General features: G+C 37.0%; 1 protein-coding gene across 1 annotated transcript in view; it reads left to right on the forward strand.

Moving 5' to 3' along the window:
- Nucleotides 1–7,878: 7,878 nt before the first annotated feature.
- LOC121316650 (pro-neuregulin-1, membrane-bound isoform-like) overlaps nucleotides 7,879–23,460 on the forward strand; it is an 85,818-nt gene continuing 70,236 nt past the window's right edge. Inside the window, exons 1-4 of the mRNA XM_041251723.1 lie at nucleotides 7,879–8,252; nucleotides 19,554–19,725; nucleotides 20,123–20,244; nucleotides 23,405–23,434. Coding sequence (XP_041107657.1) covers nucleotides 8,150–8,252; nucleotides 19,554–19,725; nucleotides 20,123–20,244; nucleotides 23,405–23,434 — 427 coding nt within the window. The 5' untranslated portion in view covers nucleotides 7,879–8,149. The remainder of the gene's footprint in view (nucleotides 8,253–19,553; nucleotides 19,726–20,122; nucleotides 20,245–23,404; nucleotides 23,435–23,460) is intronic.

Below are 23,460 nucleotides of genomic sequence, written 5' to 3' on the forward strand. Positions count from 1 at the left end.
TTCTCTTTCTCTGCTTGATGTGTAGGCTTTTGTCTGTTTTAGTTTATAGATTGTTGTTACAAAAGCAACAAGATTTTACTCAAAAATTAAAAATCTATTTAAAAATAACAATAAAGTCAAGAAGACAAAATGTTTTAGCATCTGTGTTACAGTACAGTATGTTGATGTGGAGACATTAGCCAAAGCATTTGTTCACATATTAAAGTAACCTTTATAGTTTAATAGTTTTATTTAGCCACTATCAGATCCTGAGATACATTTTATTCCCTACCACTAGTATTGTACAGTCTTTTCAAAATCCCATCCACACTGGAAGTACTGCAACAAAAGCACACATATACAGTGTGTGTGTGTGTGTGTGTGTGTGTGTGTGTGTGTGTGTGTGTGTGTGTGTATATATATATATATATATATATATATATATATATATATATATATATATATATATATCACTTTTCTAAAAAAACCCAGAAAACTTGCGAGATGTACCTATCTATCTATCTATCTATCTATCTATCTATCTATCTATCTATCTATCTATCTATCTATCTATATATATATATATAAATGGGAGTTTCGCTTTCCTTTGTTTAAGATGTGCTGTGCCAAGATTAATCTAAATTTAGACTTTCATTCCCTACACGTTATACCAGTATACTGTGTATTGTATATGAATCAAGTTACAAGAAAACAAGTAAAGACTACTGTATGATGGGTGATAAGTTAATAGTGACTCCTGTAACTTTTTATTCCAATGCACAACCACGTGACTGACAAACTGTACCTGGCTTTTTTTTCCCTTTCTTTCATTTGGTGGTGTTTAGTGTAATTCCTATGCTAGGGATGGATTGACAGCCCTTGTGAATTGGTCCATCTATATGTAAGCCGTTAATAACACAAGCCTAATGTCTTGTGATTACATTGTGACCAGAAGACATGTCAAATATAGTTCATCACTCAATCAAGAGGCTTATTTAACCAAAGGTGTATTATTATTATTATTATTATTATTATTATTATTATTATTATTATTATTATTATAAGTATTTTTATTGCAACGTCCCTTGTTGTTTTGTTAAGCATTTTTCCTCATACGGTAGGTCTGTACTGCATGCTTTCATATCCCTCTTTCAGACTGCATTGTGTGCAGGTCTTATATGTAGGCCTATATTGACCACTCCTTACATATAGTAATGCATGTGCCATGGAAAACCTGTTTTTTGCTACAAGGGAAACACAGGAGCTTATTAGAGGGTTGCAACTGATAGTATCTTAATATGTCATCATTTTGGTTAAGAATATTCAGGGTGGGCCAAAATAAACACTGGTAAATTAACTGCAGGAAGTGTGGTTGAATTAGAAAACCAGCTAACTAACTCAACTCCTTGGTCTTCTGTGACCAATAAAGACTATACAACATTTATATATATATATATATATATATATATATATATATATATATATATATATATATATATATATATATATATATATATTATATTAATATATGAGTTTGGCAGGGAAACAAAACAAAACATTCGTAAAAAGGAGTTAGGCACATCCCAGACATGACCGGGGTACGACAAGTATAGGGAGAGAAGTCGGTACGTAACACAACGTCCGCATATAACATCCTGGGATATAACGGTGATGGAATTTATATTCATTACATACACGGGTACCACTTTTGGACAAAAAACATGTTCCCTTGTTGTGTCCTCGAATAGATCTCCCAACGTTTACTATCATAGGAATTATACAGTATATACACACCATATTACTGATATGTTCTATATATAGATATACACACACACACAACATCCATCTCCTTACAACGTGTATGATGTTTGCAACTACTGAGTAGTTGTGGAATGCTCAATATTGTGTTTTTCTTTTAAATCATACTTGTGAATATTTCCTGTTTTGTGGTTCTGTGACTCGAGTCCAGGAGCTTCTCTTCTGTCTTGTTGCTGCTATAGACAGCCCAAGCTAGGTTATCCAAAGTGTTTATATAGAAATATGAAACATTGCCATCTAGGAACAGGATCAAGGTTGTTTTTCAAGTGCTGTTTTACTTGAGTCAGCCTGCGGAGATACCGTAGCTCTACCTCTCCACTACAATTGTGTCCACACTCTACTTCGCCATTTAATTCAATGGAATGAAATCTATTGAAATACGAAATCTGAATTTGTATGGAATTTTTATTAAGCAGATGGTCACCTAAACAAATTGTTTTCTTTTAGATTTAGCAGTTCAATGCACAAAACTTATCGTTGCCATGGAAAGGAAGTGAGCTACTACACAATACTGTAGATGCTTAAAAAAAAAATCTGTTTCTACTAGTTTGATTTACACCCACAGAGTGAAACTGATACTTCAAAGGAGACCATCAAGTAGTCTACGCACACTGAGCTATACATTTATATCCAGATGCTTGCCCAAACTTGCCAGTGTAGAATTTGATCTTTTCAAAAGACTTGAGAAACATTAGAAACCAGGCCCCCAGTGACTATATAGACGTTTCAGTTATTGCATTCGTATTCTGTATTCGTTTCAAATTCTTGGATGATGATGCCTTAGCCAGACACATATTTCCAAAAGTACAGCTTTTTCTTTTCTTTTTGCTAAGCAGTAGACAGGAATGGTATTTTGAATACTGACTTTAAATAGATAATGTTTGACACTGTGAGGCATATTCTCATGGCGTTACACAATCTTTAAAGGGGAACTAAATGCTCTATATACATAACAAATGCTTCTCGCTGCACCAGTTTTGTTAAAAAGTCAAGCGTTTAGCCAGTATTTTGCTGTTACGTCATATCGTTGACAGCCAACCACACCAGTGAACGCCGGCAGGGTGAATTATGTCGGAATGCAAAGCGTTCGGGTGCAAAAATAGCAAAAGGAAAAACAGTAACAAAAATTATTTTTGTGTGCCTAAGCCTTTAAACCAACAAAGAGTGGCCTTAACAAAACAATGGCTACATAATATAGGAACGGGACATCTGCTCAGTAAAATGCCATGTGTGACTATAGAGCGAGTCAACGACAGGACGTCACACAAAGCGTGACCGAAGAGAGCTCCAATACATTCAATGTTCATTTGTTTCAATGGTTTTTATATGAAAAACTGCTCAAGGAGAGGTTGAAAATGCATCAGAAGCTTTAGTTAACATGTTTTCCATTGAAATGATTATATATTCACTGGCATTACAGTTCCCCTTTAATTTACTGCTACAGAATTTACTTCAATAAAAGTACTCAGTCATATGATTTAAGGTCTTCTGTTCTCTCATTGTTTGATTCTCATTTTGTAACATTAATATGGACATTTCACAATGCATTTTAATTAAAGACTGGGACTATCCCTTAATGTGTTATCAATGTTTCAAAAGGTTCTACGCCAAGGACCAATTAGCCAATAGGATTGTTATATTTGAAATTATATATTTGTTTCATTTACATGGTGCTGCAGCTCGGCTGTCTCCTAACAGTCAAGGATTACACTGTACGCTTTGTATTAAAGCAGTTTTGTGTCACTCATGGTTCTCTTCAACTTTTAGCTTTAATTCATTTTCTATTCTAATGGAAGAAGTTGATGTGGCAAATGTAAAGAGCCAATTGGTATGAATGATCACTTGGTCTTGACTGATTATTTTCTTGTTTCCATTCACTTTGGATATAATGTTCTGTTTCTGATGTCACCTCCTTGTGACTGTTTGAAACGCAGCAGTTTGAAGCACCTTTGTGGCCTCAACAGAGAGCTCAAACATGTCTAATCTCTAAGAACAGCTGGTACAGCAAAGTGTGGCCAGTGCCATGCTGCCCTGCAGCACCCTCTTGGAGATGAAAGAATAACGAATACCACAGAGAACAAGTGTGGCATTTCTTGCTTCCACTAGGGGGCAGAGTGTTGCTGGTGGATAGGTTCATGGTTACACTGCATCTGTGATACAATATTTTATACCGATACAATGTAGCTTTTAGATATATTCACTTTTGCAATAGTTATGCATAGTAAATAAACATGTATTAAATAAGTACTAAGAAAAAAAAAAAAACCTGCCCTTTGTCCTTGCACACACTAGCTTACAAATATAAAACCTTTTTTTTAAGTATTTATCTCCACAACACCTATAAATAGAGACAGGCCTCATGGAAATAGAACCCCAGATTCAATCATGAGTAGCTGTCTTCAAATAAATGACACACTGCTTATTCTTAGCTAGAAATAATGGAAACATCTAAATCTATAATGGTTTTCGTTGCTTTTGTTTACCCACCCTGTCACTGATAACGTGCTACACCCCCACCCACAGCACAATCCACCCGGAATATATGATGCCTGTTTAGCTGGAGCAATCGCCTTGCTACTGACTGGACTGTTTTGCTTCATATCTGCCAAATCTCCAGTTGCTATTCACTGATAGGGGCAACATCAATTGCAATGTACTGTAACTGCACCTGTCAAATAGGCTTCAACTTTTAACAGCAGCAGTGCTTCCAGGAATCTAGCTTTACAGACACGTCTTCTCTTGCAAAGACAGCTTCTGCTTTCGTCTTGTGTTTTATTGAAACCTGTTGGTGAATGTTGGTTTCCTTACTTTGTCATTGAATAAATTGCACAATACCCATACTAGATTTTGAATTGTAACTCAGAGCTGTAAAACAAAACAAAAAAAGAGATACAGCTTGATTTTTGCTCAGATGTACTATGCAGTATAAGGACCCTTCACTGATTCATTGCTTTCAATATTGTAACATGTATTTAATGTATTACCAGTATGTATTTTTTAATTTTTTTTTACTGTATATCATGTATTATGTATTCCTCTGTATTTAAAGTATTATGGATTTTCTTGTTGTTACTGCATCTTGAAAAACACTTTGTGATGGTGGTCCACTATGAAAGGCGCTATATAAAATAAAGATTGTTTGATTGATTTTGTGATATGTACATCAATTAGTGACATAAAAAGGGAGCACTGTAAACAATTTACTTTATGAGCATTGTTAAAAACATACATACAACTCTTTAATATTGTAACTTTTCAACATTTAAGGAGACTAGGGAGATGATGGTGCAGTTTTCAATTTGCGGTTTATTTGTTGTACAATTGCAGGGTGCCAACCGAACTTGAGGTAGCAGCTGGCAGTCCCTTTAAACTAATAATAGAAGCGGCTGCAATTAACTGTTTACAGGCTTCTGAATGCACTTGGTCGCTGTAGGCCTCAACCACGCAAAACAACCATGTACTGTTTACAACGCTAACCAGTCTCTTCATCTGCTCCTAACGCTGTCCTCGTGGTGAGGGCGTGAGGCTGCTTTTATAGCAGCTCTAACCCAACCCCTCCTGACTTCAGCCCACCAGTCCCAAACATTCATAACAACATAAGAACATGAGAATGTTTACAGACTAGAGGAGGCCATTTGGCCCATTTTGCTCATTTGGTTGTTTGCAGCTTATTGATCCCAGAATGTCATCAAGCAGCTTCTTGAAGGATCCCAGGGTGTCAGCTTCAACAACATTACAGGGGAGTTGGTTCCAAACCCTCATAATTCTCTGTGTAAAAAAGTGCCTCCTAATTTCTGTTCTGAATGCCCCTTTATCTAATCTCCATTTGTGATCCCTGGTCTTTGTTTCTTTTTTCAGGTCGAAAAAGTCCCTTGGGTTGGCATTGATCGCCGCATAATCTTGTTTGTTCAAGACCGAATAGATTCAATTCTTTTAGCCTGTCTGCATATGACATGCCTTTTAAGCCCAGAATAATTCTGGTCGCTCTTCTTTGCACTCTTTCTAGAGCGGCAATATCTTTTTTATAGCGAGGTGACCAAAACTGAACACAATATTCTAGATGAGGTCTTACTAATGCATTGTAAAGTTTTAACATTACTTCCCTTGATTTAAACTCAACACTTTTCACTATGTATCCGAGCATCTTGGCCTTTTTTTATAGCTTTCCCACATTGTCTAGATGAAGAAGTCCCTTTACAGCGTTCCATAGCAGTGTCCCTTTTCCTGATAGGATGACTCTACATTAACCTTACCCTGCAGCAGGGAGTCTGGTGACGTTAACCTCGCAGGCTGTCGATGTTACAATACCTTTTATGACACTAACCTTAATCAAGCATTATCCAGTCTGAATGCAATAGTATTGTACATTTTTCCTAAACAAAGGTATGTGTCAATTTCCTAAATCTGCATTGTTATATAAACAACTATAAGCTATACAGCTGGATTTCCCACCCCCACTTCTTTATGAAGGCTGCAGAGCCCTAAGTATTCTTCCTCTGTGTACATTGTCGTGCAAACAAGACGGCAGTGTCTATCGATTTTTATACAATGACACTCATTGACGTCATCAGACTCATCACCAATGTTATGTGTTTTCATAATGCCACAGAACGCATGTTTATAGAAATGATTCCGGTGAAAATGAGTCGTTAAGTTATTTATTTATTTATTTATTTTAAATGTGTAATAAACTTTAATAACGAGATGGACCATATTTTCAAAGCGTTTACGCCAGTCTTTAATCAACTCCTATTTTTTTTAACAGAGAAAAAGATAACATTGAAGTTACTAAATGAGACTCAAAAGACTTTTTGTTCTAGCTTTGACAGATGTTTTTCTGCAGACAGAAAATATTAGTTATTTAAAAACGGGAGTAAACACTTTGGAATATAGACCGACATTCAGTTTCAACACACACACAAATACAAAAAACGCAGTCACAAAAAGTGTCAATTTAGAAAAGGAGTCTCTAAAAAGCCACGACTTAAAGATGATCAGTTGAAATGAATGTGCAACCTTTTACAATCATGTAACTACTGATCATTCACTTGATCTAAACATAGAATCCATAAAAGAAGGGACTCTGTGTGTGTGTGTGTGTGTGTGTGTGTGTGTGTGTGTGTGTGTGTGCGCGCGCGCGCGCCTCCTACCTGTATTTTTGCCTTTTAAAAGTAAGTCAGATTACAGGTTTTAATATTTACATGTTGGTGATTTAGGATCCACCACGTTTTCACTATAGGGGTACGCTTATTGCCAAAGTAAATTATGTTTTGAGATATTTTTAATGATTATTTCAATGGAGTATTGTAACATTTACAAGGCAGTTTAATAAACTTAACTGCAATAAATACCACTATAAGTGTTATGTTCATGTATAAATAAGTCAAAGATGATAATCAATAGCAACAATATGTGATTAAAACAAACTTCAGTTTTAAGGTTATGCAGTCCTTTTTTAATTTTTTAAAAAATGACTACAAAAGATTTAGAAGTGAGTAGTTTTTCGAGATTTACGATTATACTGTAAATACAGTATAATCGTAAATCTCGAAAAACTACTCATAATCGTAAATCTCGAAAAACTACTCACTTCTAAATCTTTTGTAGTCATATTTGTATTACTTTAGTATAAATACATGTTAATTTGGATTCATATGTTGTTTTTTTTCTGACTTTATGTGAACGAAAAGACACACATTTGCCCGTTTTCCCATTGGAAATGGTGATATTTTGAAATATCACTGTCCTGGTCACAAAAGCAAAGTTTGTGGGGAATAATAGCCATTTTCTATACTTTTGGGCATAAGCAATTAGGAAATAACACTTACTATCCAGGAACAAAAAAAAAAAAAAAATGTTATAAAACATTTCATTAAAACGATATCTATCTATCTATCTATCTATCTATCTATCTATATATATATATATATATATATATATATATATATATATATATATATATATATATATATAGACACACACACACACACACACACACACACTCCACCCACGGGGATGGGCTCAAGTGAGGAGTTTAACCTGTCATCTACACTACATGCTATGTTAACTTTCAATAAGACCTTGATCACAAGAGGAGTTGCTGGTAGTTATTGTAAGTGTTAGTGAAGTGAAGTTAGAACTTTTGATCATCTCCGGGGACAAAAGCGTGACAAGAAAAATACATCTGAAGGAAATCAAATTAAAATATTGTTATACGTTTTGACAAGACAGTTACATATAGACCTTTCTTCAACAGTTGAAACACTTTTAATAAGCGTTTTTGGAAAATTGTTTTTGAACTGCCTGGACCTAGCTGATTTACACAGTTTAGGGATCTAATATAACATTTACAATGTCGGAGAAGAAAACAGGAAGACGTGGAAATAAAGGGAAAAATAAGAAGGAAGGAAAAGGAAAAGTCGATACAGCTCCCGCAGAAGACACTTCAGATCCAGGTAAGTTTAGCATACCAAGCAAAGGCAACGTGACACGCAATCAAAACATTACAGTTTACGCTATTATAAATCAAATATTACTTTCCCGTGCAAGCTTAGTTGTGTTGAACATCAAATATGCTTTAACAAACGTACAGAAAAGTGTCGTATTTACTAACGCTACAGTAGAAGCCAATTCCAAACTGGAATTTCAAGTGGTCAGAACTCCACTTCAGGCCGGCGAGGAAGCACTCTAGTTACCCTAGTACAGGTGTATCTAGTCACTATGAGATTGACTATCTTTACAGTAAGGTAACTCAAAACTAGTTGTTATCAGTTTTTAAACGTGATTCATTAATTTGTTTTTAGTTTGCTTTGCTAGTTTACTTTGCGTATTATTAATTCAAATTTGAGCTTCACTTTTTGTAACGCCTTGTAGCGGCAGGTGTAAAAATAACGTCAAATCGATACGGTATGGACTGTACTTTTAAAAAATAAATAAATACTTTTTGCGTGTAGAGAAGGTAATTCTAAGCTCATGCTGAGCAAGTTCAAGAGATGCTATATGTTATATAATATTGTTCTTAAAGCCATAAGGTAGCCTATAGTTTACAGTATAATGGGCATGAACACAATATTGGAATATATGGAGTAAGGGATAATATAACACGTTTCAGTCATTAATGGGTAGGACGCGATAAAGGCTGAAAGTAAGGCTGCATGTAAGAGTTGTTAACTGTAACTGTAGCTGAATGTGTATGTTTGTTGTTTAATAATGAGGGTGTGAACACACAAATAAAATAAAACAATTGTCATAATACTGTCAACAGGGTGTAGGGCCACCTTAAGGTAGGATGCATCCACCAACCAAGCACCTTGTCTGTGAGGACTAGGCCTTAATTGCAAAAAGGAGAGGCACTGTTTTGTAAGTTGGGTTTCCGTTTGCATAACAAAAGATGAGGTATTCTGCATTTATGCCATGTATCAGTTAGCCCCTGAGTGCAAGGTGCTGACACAGCTGCTAATGTTTGCAAAATAAAAGATTTTGTCACAGTTGCAGTTCTGTAGAACTTTGCTGTTTTCAGTCATTACAAGTTTGTGTTTATGGATTGGGCACCATACAGGTGAAGGATGCTAACAGCTGTTTATATCACAATGATCAGTATGCAGTTGCAGTCAAAAGTTTACATTCCCCAATGGCAATTTATAATTTGTAGAAATTTCTCAAAAACAAAGAATTAGGACAAATCTTTTGTAGCAAAAGTTTTGCTTTTGTGGATGAGGAGAAAGTTACAAGAAATAGATGTGTACAGTTATTTATTTCAGCACTATTTTTTGCAAATGCTAATTCAAAAGTATTCATACCCTGACAAGAAAAATGAAATTAATAGCTAGTTGAGGCACCTTTTGCAATAATAACTTTTTTTTTTTTTTTAATGATTAGGATCATTGTTCCAGTTCATTCAAATTCTGAGGAGTTCTCTTGTCTTCAAATACCATTCCAGAACCTTGATTTTATTCTTCATTACCATTCTGAAGTAGATTTTAATGTGTGCTTTGGATCGTTGTTGTGTTGGAACGTTGTTGTGCTTTAAACCAGCGGAGGGTTGAAGATGATTGGCCAGTATCTTTTGATATGCTATGGAATCCATTTTACCATGTATTGAAACTAAATTTCCTGTGCCATAATATAGAAAACAGCCACATAAAAGGATATTACGACTCCCATGCGTGAGAGTAGTTATGGTGTTCTTTGTATGTTTCACCAGTATTTCTTTAAACAACTATCAGCGTGATCAAAGAGCTCGATTTTTATTTCATCACTCCACAAAACCTTTGACCAGAATTCTTATCCGTCATTCAAATGCTATTGTGCAAACTTTAATTGTCCTTGTGATGTTTTCTAAGAGTGACTTTTTCCTTGGCCTGCGACCATCGAGACCTTCACCATGCAATCCTCGACCCTATGGCTGAAATGGAAACCCCAGTCCCACTTGCAGCCAGTTCACTTTGAATATCTTTGGTAGTCAATTTCAGATTGTTATTAACCTTCCTCAAAATTCCTCTACTTGTTCTTGGTGAAAGAACCTTCTTTCTTCCAGACCAAGGGAGCATTGTGATCCTATGCCTAACCCTTTTATGCATTCTAAGAATGTTCACCTACAATCCAGCATTTTCTACTTTTCTAGAATTAGATTCTGCACTATCATATTGAAATTTCTACCACCTTGTAGACAATACTATCATAGCATCAAAGAATGTGAATACTTTTGAATTAGCATTTTTGGAGATTTGCAAAAATAATTGCTAAATTAAATAAACTTTTTTCCTCTTCCACAAAAGCAAAACTTTTGCTAAAAAAGATTTTTCCTAAAATTCTTTGTTTTTGAGAAATTTCTAGAAAGCATAAATTTCCATTGGGGTGTGTAAACTTTTGATTACAACTTTATGTTGAAGTCAGCCAAAGACGAAACGAAAGCAATTGCATAACATTCAGCCAGACACAATTATTGTATTATTTCAAGCACCAAGAAGTACTATTTAGGTTCATTATTGTTATACAACCACCATTGGTTACAGTTTGTCTTGAAAACAAATGCACAGCTGTGTCTAAAAGAGAGAATTATAATTAATTAGATGCTTGAGGTAAGCATCACTGATGAGTTAATGCCTTGATGTTTTTAAACAAGGTGATCAGCATTCTAATGTGAACAGATAGTTAGGACATTTCATACAATTAAAGTGCTTTGATTTTGACAGAAATGAAAAAATATTTCATTATCACTAATATGCTGTCAAAAGAATGCAGCACTGAGGGAGTGTTTTTGCTTTAACAATAATACAGTATCAATAATTAAAAAGTAGACCTATACAGTATGCTGCATAGAAATGCTTTTAATTTTAATTTTAATTGTGTCTTAGTTTTGCTGTCCTTACAGTATGCAGACTGGAATTACATGTAAGGAGTTTATGTGTGCTTTTAAAACTCATAAATTTTATGACAAAATTGGTATTTTTCCAGTAAATTCCAAATGTTAACTATGAGCGTTTGGTAGAACATTAAGTGGGCCGTTAAAATAATTTTTTTGTCTCACTTGTAAGGTTTTTCCAAGCCCTGATTAGCACTTACAGGAAATTACAACTGTGAGTCTTTTGGGGTAAGTCTCTACCAAGTTTGCACATCTGGATCATGCGGTATTCACCCATTCTTCTTGGCAAAATTGTTCAAGCTCTATCAAGTTGGATGGGGATCTTCATGTCTTGTCACAGATTCTCAATCAGATTCAAGTCTGGGCTTTGACTGGGCCACTCTAGGACATTCACTTTCTTGTTTTAAGCCACTCCAGTGTCACTTTGGCTGTGTGCTTGGGGTCATTGTCCTGCTGAAAGGTGAATCCCTGTCCCAGTCGTGGTCTTTTGCAGTCTGAAGCAGGTTTTCCTCAAGGATTTGCCTATATTTTGCTCCATCCATTTTGCGCTCTACCCTGACAAGCTTCCCAGTCCCTGCCGATGAAAAGCATCCCCATAGCATGATGCTGTCACCACCATGCTTCGCAGTTACTTGGGTGATGTGCTGCTGGGTTTACGCCAGACATAACGCTTTGCATTTAGGCCAAATAGTTCAATTTTTGTTTCATCAGACCACATAATCTTTTGCCACATCTTTTCAGTCTCCCACATGCTTTTTGCAAATTCCAAGCAGGATTTTACATGGGCTTTTTTCAGAAATGGCTTCCTTCTTGCCACTCTTTCATACAGGCCAGATTTGTGGAGTAATGGGCTATTGTTGACAAATGGACAGTTTCTCTCATCTCAGCCGTGGAACGCTGTAGGTCTTTCAAAGTTGTCATTGGCCTTGGTGGCTTCTCTGATCAATGCCCTTTATACCTGGCTGCTCAGTTTGGGAGGAAGGCCTGCTCTAAGCAGTTTCTGGGTGGTGCTGTATATCTTCCACTTCTTAATGATCGACTTGACTGTGCCCCGAGGGATATTCAATGCCTTTGAAATCTTTTTATACCCCTCCCCTGATCTGTGCCTTTCCACAACTTTATCCCAGAGATGTTCTGAAAGCTCCTTGGTCTTCATGGTAGTATCTTTGCTTTGAATGCACTATCCAACTGTGGGACCTTCCCAAGACAGGTGTGTTTAATCTGAAATCATGTGAACCACTTTTATTGCACACAGATGGACTCCATTTAACTTATTGTGTGAATTCTGAAGGCAATTGGTTGCACCTGAGTTTATTTAGGAGTGTCATAGCAAAGGGGGTGAATACTTATCTAATGAAGACTTTTTATTTTAGACAGGATTTTATTTTATTTTTTATTTTTAATTGATTTGTTTTTTCACCCCCCCCCCCCCCCCCCCCCCGCATATTGAAAGTGTTGAGTAGGTTGTGTAAAAAGGATCAAAAAATCCCATTTAAATGCATCAAGATTTCAGGTTGTAACACAACAAACTGTGAAAATGTTGGACGTTCCAGACGGATCTATTCCAACAAAAACAGATATCAATTATGCAAAGTAGTCACAGTATTCTCTTCTTGCACCATGACACTGTAAAACAGCAATGAAAAAAGAATCAGAAAGAGCTGGTAGAAGACTGACCCCTGTGGTGTAAAGGAGCTAGTGCATGCTAGGCATTACTTGAGCCAGGGGTTCCCAAAGTGCAGCCCGTGGGCCAAATGCAGTGTTTGGTGCGGCCCCCCAAGGTCCACCCTCAACCCCCACCCCCTTTCTTTCATCTCAAACTATTAGTATGGTCCCCAGAGATTTGAATTAAGCGGAGTTCACTGTACATATATTCAGCTCTTAGTGAAGTGGTTAGTTGTACAAGTCAAGATGCATTCTGCCTCGCTACTGAAGAATAACCCACAAAATAGTTTAATTGGTATAGTTTGAAGAGTTCCTATTTCGGGATTATCTTCTTTAATTGTTGTTACCAGGACAATGTAAGATGTGACAGCATGATATTGGTGCTCAAACCTAAGCCTGTTGTGACATCAAGACACAGGATAAAATACAAATACATTTCAAAGCTGCTGGTGTTGCAGTGGTAGTAATATACATTCCTAATTTAAATACAAAAATGTATAGGAAATAAAAAGGTATGATTTGGAACATATTTCGGTTTCTTGAGTGGTACATTTTCTTGTGTGGCCCCCCATCCCATGCAACCTCTGGAAATTGGCCCTCCGTCACCAAAACTTTGGGAAAACCTGACTTGAGCCTTGGCTGTCAATCCCCATTTTTGCACAACTCCAGTATATTCCTTCCCTAATATAATAGTTTTGAGTCATCATTGGTTTTGCAAAAAAAAATAAAACAGTTATAGAACTGTTATTTTTAACAGCAGAGGGCCAACAAAACATTCAGCAGAAGAACTGTTTGAGTCCATATGACTCAATATGAGTCAATTTCCCTGTGTGTGCATATTGTATTTATGACCATTATGCAGACATCTTCATGCACTACTGCTCTCAGTGAATGTTATCAAGCAACTTCTTCAGCACTGAAATATCGTGGAGAAAACAGACGTGATAAAAATCAGTTGAGTGTGTTGAATCTGCGGCGCACTGGTACAAATGTGTCACTCTGCAGTCAATATTCAATTTCTTTTGAGCAGGAACCGTAAATGTTTGGATGCAGAGCTAGCATTGTAAACTCATGTGATGGTAAAAAGCGATTCGGATTCAGATCAAAGAGGAAATGCCACCCATAGTGCTGCACAGAGCTGCTGCTGGTGATTCTCCAGGGTCTCCCGCTGTCTAAATATTCTGTATAGACTTGGACTTGATAATCCTGAATCCCGCAGCTGGCCTTGTTTGTATTAGTTTGTAAATAGGTTACTTTATAAAGTATAATAACTCCCTAGTAAGTTATTTTAAATCACAAAACTACTTTTGTATGTTCTGTGCTTGAAATGACATTTTTTACAGGTCGTAAGATGTGCTTTTTAACAAATCCTTAACTTCATGCCTCATGTGATTTATAATATACAGTGTTTCACCAATGTTTCACAACATTTTCTGAACATTTTAAAAAAAAATAACCTATTCAAATGATTGTGTTCAGTACTGTTATTAATAGGAGGCAGTGATTTAAGGTCAGTTTGCATACATTCAAAAAGCACATGCTATTCTTGAGTGGCACGTTTGCTACTCCTACGCTGTTTGGGAGTTCTGGAATTTATTTCATGTCATTTTATTCAAATAAAACATTAGTGTTCTGTACTGTATGCTGTGTTGTGCAACTTTAGATGCCAGAACATTCCAGCACTGTATATTCAACCTCAAGTGATCTAGCTTGATCTCCAAAGCTTTGCAATGGAGAGCTGTTTGTGTACTTGTAAATTGAGGACATTGTCTGGTAGAACTATATTAGATTCCTTATTAATATGAACATCAAACGTTGTAACTACGTCTGAACACATATTAACCTGCTGTTCAGCTGCGTATGTCAAACTGTAAATAAAAAAAAAAAAAAAAATTAAATAAAAAAATTAGGAGACAAAGCTGATTTCCATACAGTATCTACATGAGCTACACCAGGTACTACTCAGCATGCAGTGGCACCCAAATGCAATGATTAAAAAGCAATAACTTACAGTTTGCACCAAGCTGCTTTGGTGAATGTGCTCAGAAAGGCTAGAATGGAGCTGCATTGAATAGAAACAATAAAAGGCTCACAAATTCTGATCTTGAGCACAGGGTGTTCCTGTTGTTGTTTGAACCAAACAGAATCTTGCTTCCTGCTTTCTGCATGCTGCCCTCCCAGTGGTCTGTATCTGAAGGGAGGCGATACTGCTTCTGTGTAAACGAATTGCTAATGCCGTCCAACATTATAACCTCTAGCTACTGTTGAGGTCTTTTCTCCTTTTTGTCTTTCTATTGGTTCAGTGCACTTGATACAAAATTGAACTCAGGCCACTGCCCGACAATCATTGTAGACACATTCACATGCATACAGGGCACACAAGTAAAACCAATAGTACATATATAGTTCAGTTTATAAACATAAATCCCCCTTTTTAGATGTCGGAATTAGAGGAACAAAATGCACTGTTTTAATATTGATAGTGGATTACAAAGACTGCAAGTCTGCTGTCACCTCCAACATCTTAGGTGTCTGGAACACCAGACCTTCTAATAAAAGTTTCTATTAATTTTATTGTATTGCTGCACATTTTCGCTTGCCGCATTGCGTCTGCTGTGTAGGGGCCTTTTAAGTGTAGTTGAGGTAAATCTTTGTATAATTTCGCCAGGCAGTTTTTTCGAAAGCTATCACATGTGGATACTGTTCACACATTTGTGATGTCAGTACATTACAGAGCAGCTGTGGGTGGTGGGGGCTTTGTCAAGGCAGCCACTGTCTTTGACAGCTGTGGAGAGAGTCGTGAATCAGTGCTGATTCATGGCATCGTGTTTCATATTTATTTCTTTGCGTTTACAGAGCACAGATTTTTTGCTTCCTCTTCATTAACATTTTGGCTATCGTGGGTAGGTATCGAACAGTGATAGCACTATAATCACATGTTATTAGACAAGGATCATCTGTAAATGTTTTTTTTTTTCCTTGTTCTAAATTATTCCAATGATTTTTCAAATCCTACTTTGGGAAATCCTAGATATTCTGTATCAACCAATATCTCAGCATGAATTAAAGTGCTGTGGACAGGTGCCGTCTGCTTTGGGGGGTGAAAAAACAAATACAACATCTCTAAAACAGCTAAGAAGTGGTGTTTCATGAACTGGAAGCTTGATTTAATCAGTCTAAATGTGCTTTAAAAAACAGACCCTAACAAAACATTTCTTAATGTGACTCATCCTAAATGATTTCTTGATGAAGTGTGTGTATGTAAACACAAATCTGTTGGTAAATATTTGTAAAACAAAGAAGGGAGATCTGTTTGAATACATTCAAATGAAGTATTCTGTCATTATAATAATGCTGGGAGCTGATCACTGCTACACCTAATACATATGTTCATTAATTATGTCTGTGTCACTGTTACCGGTGTGAACAGCTGTGGTGGTGACACATTTAATTAGACACATGTGTCCATAAAGCTCCTTGGAATGCCACTGCATAGCGAAGGGGAAGATATCACGTTTAATAGCAGTTAAGGTGGACAGAGAGTCTTCTTGTTACTGCTGTCACAGATTAGATTGTCCACTTTATAAGTCAAAATAAAGGGAAACTTGAATGGGTTATTTTTTTTGTAATCTATTTAAAGTGCTAGTGAAAAAGATTTGTTTCTGCCGCTACAGTGTGCAGTGTATGTTGTAATGAGTATCGCTTGCTCTTGTTTGTTCTTGCTCCTGTGCCTTAACCTGCTTAGGTGCATCACAATAATAAAACAAAAAATACAGCCCCCTAGCCACAACAACAGCCCTCACAGTCCAAACCAAGCATGACCTGTCATAACTACTGAAAACAAACATAGGACCAGACAAATATCCATACTATAGCATACTATCTTACCAACCCTGGGCCGGACTTACTGGTCAACCGTCCTGTGGTCTTGTTATCCCTGGGGGTGGTAGTCGTGCTTTTCACATGTTATTTGGGTTATCCAGGGTATAATATAGTGCAGAAATGATCACTGTAGTTATTATTTACCTTACTGTAGGGTGTACGATTAATATCCACCAGGGGGCACAGGTACAGTAGATGGGAAAACTGTACTGTCCAGCTAGACTAGGGAAAGTATCAGGATTCACAGAGTAGAAAGAGTGGAGAGTTGTTAAAGACGTTACAGCTTGTGAAATAGCTCCATAACTCTTACCTGCTGTGCAGCCCGTTCAGTAAAGAGTTCTCGCATGTGTTCTGATAGAAGCACATGTTATGATAAATATGTTGTTTCATTTCTCCTGTGTGTTTGCTATGCCCTACTTTCAGGTAGTCTGCTACAGTGTACGTGTGCTTCCAAGATCGTTTCACCTGGAGAGTGACATTCTCACTTTCAGCTCCTTTTTTCCCCTGTCATGAACCAATCAGCTGGTTCCTGATGACTGACATGCTTTGCAGCCAGTGACACACTTTGATTTCAAAGACACAGCCGAGGTGAAACGACAGAGGGAATGTAACAGCAGTTTAACGCAAAGCAGTCAGTGCTTTCCTTTGTTTAAGTATGGTATCAGATTTAAACAACAACAATAATACATGAAAATACATATTTCCTAAAAGGTGTGCTTTCTGCAAACTGCGCATATGAAACCTACATCAAGAATGGAAGTTTATTACAGGTAAGGTGTATAGAAGTATTCCATTAGTTGCTGTATAGTATATCTACCTTAATGGAGAATTACTTCTGCTGCAGGACCTGTGAAGTGAATTTGTTCTACATCTTTCCAATCAGCCTAGCAGGTTTGGATCTGCCTTGCAGGTATGAATAAACATGAGCACTGGTTAAGGTTTGCTTCATCAGTCATTATGTACCCATGGGTACAATATTTTAATTTCCCGTGGGTGGATTTTATCTATGATTATGATCTTTTCACTCTGCGTACTTGTCAAGGGTGGTTGCATGAGGCGGATTTTCTTGGCTGATAAATGGGAGTGGGTGTGCTACTGCGTCACAGGTCATGTCCCGATACTGTGCAGCTTATCCTTCAAGGCGTTAGCTTAGCATCCTTTCCTCTTTTTATTACATTTATGTTGCGTCACTAGAAGCTACTCTCGTGGTGCATGATGTTGCACCTTTGGGAATAGACCAGTCTCCCAGTCCATTCAGGGCAATCAACAAGCAGTCCCAGTCCAATGTAGGTTTCATTTTAGGCTTCAAAAGAATTCCAAGTCAGCACTAGAGTCTAAATTCACTTACTCAGAACCAATGTAGAACATTTCAGTGAAAACACATATTTGTGGACAAAGTGAACTCAGCATTCTCAAATCCAGATGAGATCAAAAGGGAAAACATGTACTGCAGTACAGGCCCTTCAATCTGCGGCTGGGTCACATGTTCATTTTATCACAAGTAACATAATTCTAAAGCACATTTTTAAATCACAATTGATGGGAAGGAAGATTGAGTTTGGGAACAGACTACGATATTAAAACTGTTTGCTTTACACAGGAAATTGTGCAACAAAGAGGATTGGTTGAAGAACAATTGATGGTATAATGAATTGTACAAGAGATTACTATAACACCTGGGCTGTGTTTCAATGTGTGGGCACCCAGGAGAATGTAGCTGTATTGTTTGTACATGTTACTTTGAACTTTTTGATTCAGTTGCCTAAAGAGCCCCTTTCACACTGGCACGCCTACCCGGGTTCTAATCCCGTATAGTGTCGGATGCGGGTGAGGATCCAGTAACCCCCCTCAGGATGTGGGTTGACACGCATTGACCCGGGTTGAGTGAGATGAAATGCTTGATGGCCGTTTGCGTTTCTGTTTATTCTGTTTAGCCATGTTTTTGTTGATTGAGCCACAGCTTGAGTCAGATTGCAGAACATGGCTGACAGTTCAGTCCAGACAAGCTTGGATGGAAACGTCCGTAACAAGCTGCTTCCGGGGCACTGATACGCGCATTGTGTACTGACGTCTGTTATCCAGGCCAGCCTTGCTTTATCAAAAGCAGTGTGAAATCGCGTACCTGACCCGCATGACACCGGGTCCTGCCCGGGTAGGTTCTGACCCAGGTAGATCATGCCAGTGTGAAAAGAGCTTAGTATCCACTGTCGTATTTTCTAATTGTTAAAGCCTCTGTAGCCATGCTTTTGTTTCATTAGGGACACTGTGCATTTTTTAAAAAAATCACTAAGGGGAATTTAACATACAAATATATAACTATGTAGATAATGTCAACCTAACTTACTATCAAGCTAGCACAGGTAATAGGAATGTGGGCATTGATAATTAATGAATGTACAGTGTGTAAAAACGGAATGTTCCCAGCAATGTATGTGGCTACAGTATGTTCACTTTAATAGAACAGTTCATTCAGTTGTGACAAAGGTGACTTTCTTCTGTATGATGTCTGGGCTACTTTTTCACTGTACTGACACCTGATTGGCTGAGCTGTAAAAAGGCTTTATCTTGGGATCCTCATGTCTAAATTTGATATAGCTTTGCATGTGCATTTATTTAGAATATATTCCACATACAACACAGTGCTGTAAAGGTAACTCATGGTTTGATTTCGTGATGACCTACTTTTGTTTGTTTTTTGACATCTAAAATGTTGTTTCTATGCATGGCAGGGGATATGTTTTTCACTGACACACTTTGATTTTCTCCTGTGTAGTGGAGGGAATCCAAACTCTTTGTAGCAAATACTTTACTCTAAAATGTGCTTTTGTTCTTTGTTTAACAACAGCTCCAAAGTTAAAGAAACTAAAAAGCCTAGAAGTGGAGGAGGGGAAGAAAGTGGTCTTAAAATGTGAAGCCAGTGCAGGAAATCCCAAGCCGGTCCTCACGTGGTACAAAGATGGGAAACCATTGAAAGAAAACAACAAACCCAAAGACATCAAGATCAAACAAAAGAAAATGTAAGAGGACTTTATCACTCTAGATAATAGATACCTTTCAATATTGGTCATCACTGTTTCATCTATGATACATACAGTATCAATAGAAGAGGATGGGTAATAACTTTATGTGGTTTTCCATTCCACATGTACGTATTGTCTTTATCATTATCATAGTTTTGTTCTCATTATATCTAAAAAATATATTAAAACAGTGACAGAGTTGCAACCTCTAAAATAACTCAATGCCCATTCAATGTTCAATTTTGTTCAATCTTTAAGGTGTAAAGACTGTCATCTGAATAAAAAATAAATTATTTATTTACGAAGTGGCACCTCAGTGAGCTTTTCTTAAAAAGTCAGTGTTGTGTGATGTGTAAATGTATGTTTTTTCCCCCCTCCATTATGTTTTCTGTAGTGGGAATTCATCAGATATTCAGATTCTAAAAGCAAAGCTATCCCATACTGGACAGTACATGTGTGAAGCTACCAATAACCATGGAACGGTCAGGTCCGTAGGCAACATCACAGTCATTCCAGGTAGGCGTCTTTTCAGATCACTTCAAACACGAGTACTGGTTTGGTGGTAATCTGTGATACTACACAGACATTATTCAAAACTGCACACCTGCTGTATGGTTTAGGTATCTGAACGCAGTGCTTAGCTCTTGCAACGTATCTTTTTTTTCTTTTATTGTTTTTTTTTTCTGTCACATGTAAAAATACAGTACTGGATTCTCAAAGTTGTTAACTCAGAATTGTCTGTCTGAAAAAAAATTGTGCACATGATGTTTTGTAGTAAATAGCTTTGAGAATCTACCCCCTGTGTGCCAGTTTTCAAAGATTATTGTGTTTTAAATGGCCTGTTAAAGTGGACCCCCCCCCACGTTAGGTATTTAAATGAAGACATATTAAGTACAGTTAGGTTTTTGTTTTGTTTTTTCATGACGTGAAAGGGTGTTTATTGTTACGTTTTTAAAATAAAATTACAATTTGAAGTAAAAAGCTTGTTAAACCACTCCTTGTGATACCATTTTTTTTTTCTAATATATGCAAGTCCATTTGTCCTTTCCACTTTCTCCTTATTTTACGTTTACAGAAGAGTCATTGCTGTGTAGGCTGGTTGAATGTGGACACTCAATCATTTTTTTTAATTAGTGAATAGTACTTTTCTGAAGCAGGGCCAAGTTGAAATAGCTGTGTCATTGTTTTGTGTTCTGCACCAAGGAAGAGCTTCCCGGGTCATCTGCCAAAAAGGGTTTAAAGAAAAACAACCCCTTGCCCCAAGCCAAGGTCATACATAGACAGCAGCTAGAGAAAATTACATTACACAATTGAAATCTAGAAGGGTTTGTCTTTATAGTTCATTTTTCATGATATAATATAAAAACTTTACGATTGTGAATAAATGAAATATTATTTTTACCACTACAAAGGTCATTAAGTCCGATTTTTCACCCCTAAAGAATGAATTTAATTCCTTTGCTTTAATGGTATTCATTGTTAATACATTTAGGTAAGAGATAATTATACGACTAAAAAATGTCATACAACAACAACAAAAAAAAAAGAACAAACAAACATTACTGGTGTCGACTGGAAGTGAACCATTTCACTGGCATATTGTTTTAACCTTTGTACAGCAAGGTTCATCCCATCAGTGATACAGAGGTTTTCACATTTGCATTTTACCAGTGGCTCTGATTTGCTGACCTTCCCCTTAGATTGTGGTACCAGGGATGCTTGGTTTTTGCTCGGTTTGTTGCTCTGGTGAAACTGGGAGTTCTGTAGCTTTAACTTTGCCTCAGGCTAAGCAGGTGTTTTTCCCTGTAGTGCATCATGATTCCCAATTGGGGGAATAAATGCCAGTAACCAATTGGAGGTCTGCTTCGAGCTCCAGAATATCTGTCTATGCTCAAGGCTGTCTCTGCAGTATACAGTCATTTATTTGCCTTTTACTCTGCAGTAATATTTTAAAAACTCGCTGGCAGTCCTGAAGTGGTGGCCAATCGGAGTGCTTTTCTTGCTCAGTCTACAATATAAATGTCACCACTGGCTAGACAGCAGTCCTACTTTTTAAATATAACCCTTTTAAATAGCACACCGACAGAAATAAAAATGCACAGCGCAGTTGAAGCAATATTTAATGAAAAAGCCTATCTTAAATAATAGAGAAATTTTATAGAACTGAAAATAATTCATCTACATTGCTGGTACAGGCAGTTTAATAACCCTGCATGTAAAAATGTAATTATGCAAAGAATGAACGATCCAGGTAAAATAGTAAAACAGTAGATTAGACAGGGACAGAAACACTGTAAAGGTATAGTAGATTGCAGTTACCACTAGTCTTTATTTCAGGGAGCTTTTAGTTTCACTTCCAATAATAATAATAATAAAACCTTCTAATGCTTCCAGTAAGTATCATTCGCTTGAAGTAAAGGCTTTCATTTTCTCATTGTTCTGTTTTATAATAAAATTACCTGCTCACTGGCTGTGAGCTTGATTTTCACAGGTTTGAATTTCTCGGCTAGGGATAACCTTGACTGGCTGCATTATACCAACACACCAATGTGTGTGTGCGTGGGTCAGTGTGTGCGTCAGTGTGTGTGTGTGTGTGTGTGTGTGTGTCAGTGTGTGCGTGTGCGTGTTGGGGGCTGTGTTGTAATTGGTGATGTCCTTCAGATAAGCTACCCTGTGCTGTGCAGAGATTGCAGCAATCAGAAAAGGCCGACCTTTGTATTATTATCTTTTACATTCTTTTAAAAAATAATTTACAACCTGAGCTCAAACAATAGAATACATAGCACATACATTCACAAAACTCGTTATTTCACAAACACCTTTAATTTTGAAAACAGCATGTGCAAAACTAGAAATAAACTTCAGAGCTTTTGAAATATATGTAGTTTTGTAACTTCAAGGTCTGTTTTTCCTTTCAGAAAAACGGGAGTGAATGGGGAACTTGGAATGAATTTTCCCACCATAGTACAGTATATGCTTTTCTAAATAAGTACAATTATTGCATAACTACCCAACTAGCTGATTATTCCTATTACAGCATGCTGCTTGTGAGGTTGCTGAATAGTTGCAGTAATGATGAACAGAATGCAAGGCAGGAAGTTCGAGATGGAAGGTGCAATATTAGAACATTATTATAAAAAAAACCCCCAAAAAAAAAAAAAAAAAAAAAAAAAAAACAAAAAGGAAAAATGTGGAAAAATAAACAGAGCTCTTCAAAAGTCCAAAAAATAAATATTGAACAGGCAGCCCAGTGAAAGGTTAAGCTGGGCTTTAACAGAGGATTAGCTTGCCTCTAGGCTGTCCAAACTTACACAGCTCCTGTCTGCTGCTATTTCAGCATATCAAACCACAAAAACAAAACCCACCCTCACTGATGTCTAGGTGAACTTATGTAAAGCTGACTATCATCAGCCCCGCCCTTTAAGCTTATCCGCGTGAGAAGAGAGTTATTATTATTTCAAAGTGTTTTCACCCCCCGCAGCACGCTACTCGGGGCAGCCCAAACAAACAAATCATGGCTGAATTAAAAGGTGGTGTTTTTCTTTTTACTTTGTAGTTTGTATTTTAAAACAAACCTCTCCTACAATATTCTTCTAACAAAAGTGTGCATCATCAAAGAGCATGTGCATTTCACAGCGTTTACACAGATTACTGACTTTTCTTTTTCTTTTCACAGGTCTCCGGGCACCAGCGCCCACTGCTACCAGTAAGTACACTGATTTACACAGTTTG

The sequence above is a fragment of the Polyodon spathula genome, chromosome 1 (genome assembly GCF_017654505.1).
Source record: "Polyodon spathula isolate WHYD16114869_AA chromosome 1, ASM1765450v1, whole genome shotgun sequence".
Lineage (NCBI taxonomy): Eukaryota > Metazoa > Chordata > Actinopteri > Acipenseriformes > Polyodontidae > Polyodon > Polyodon spathula.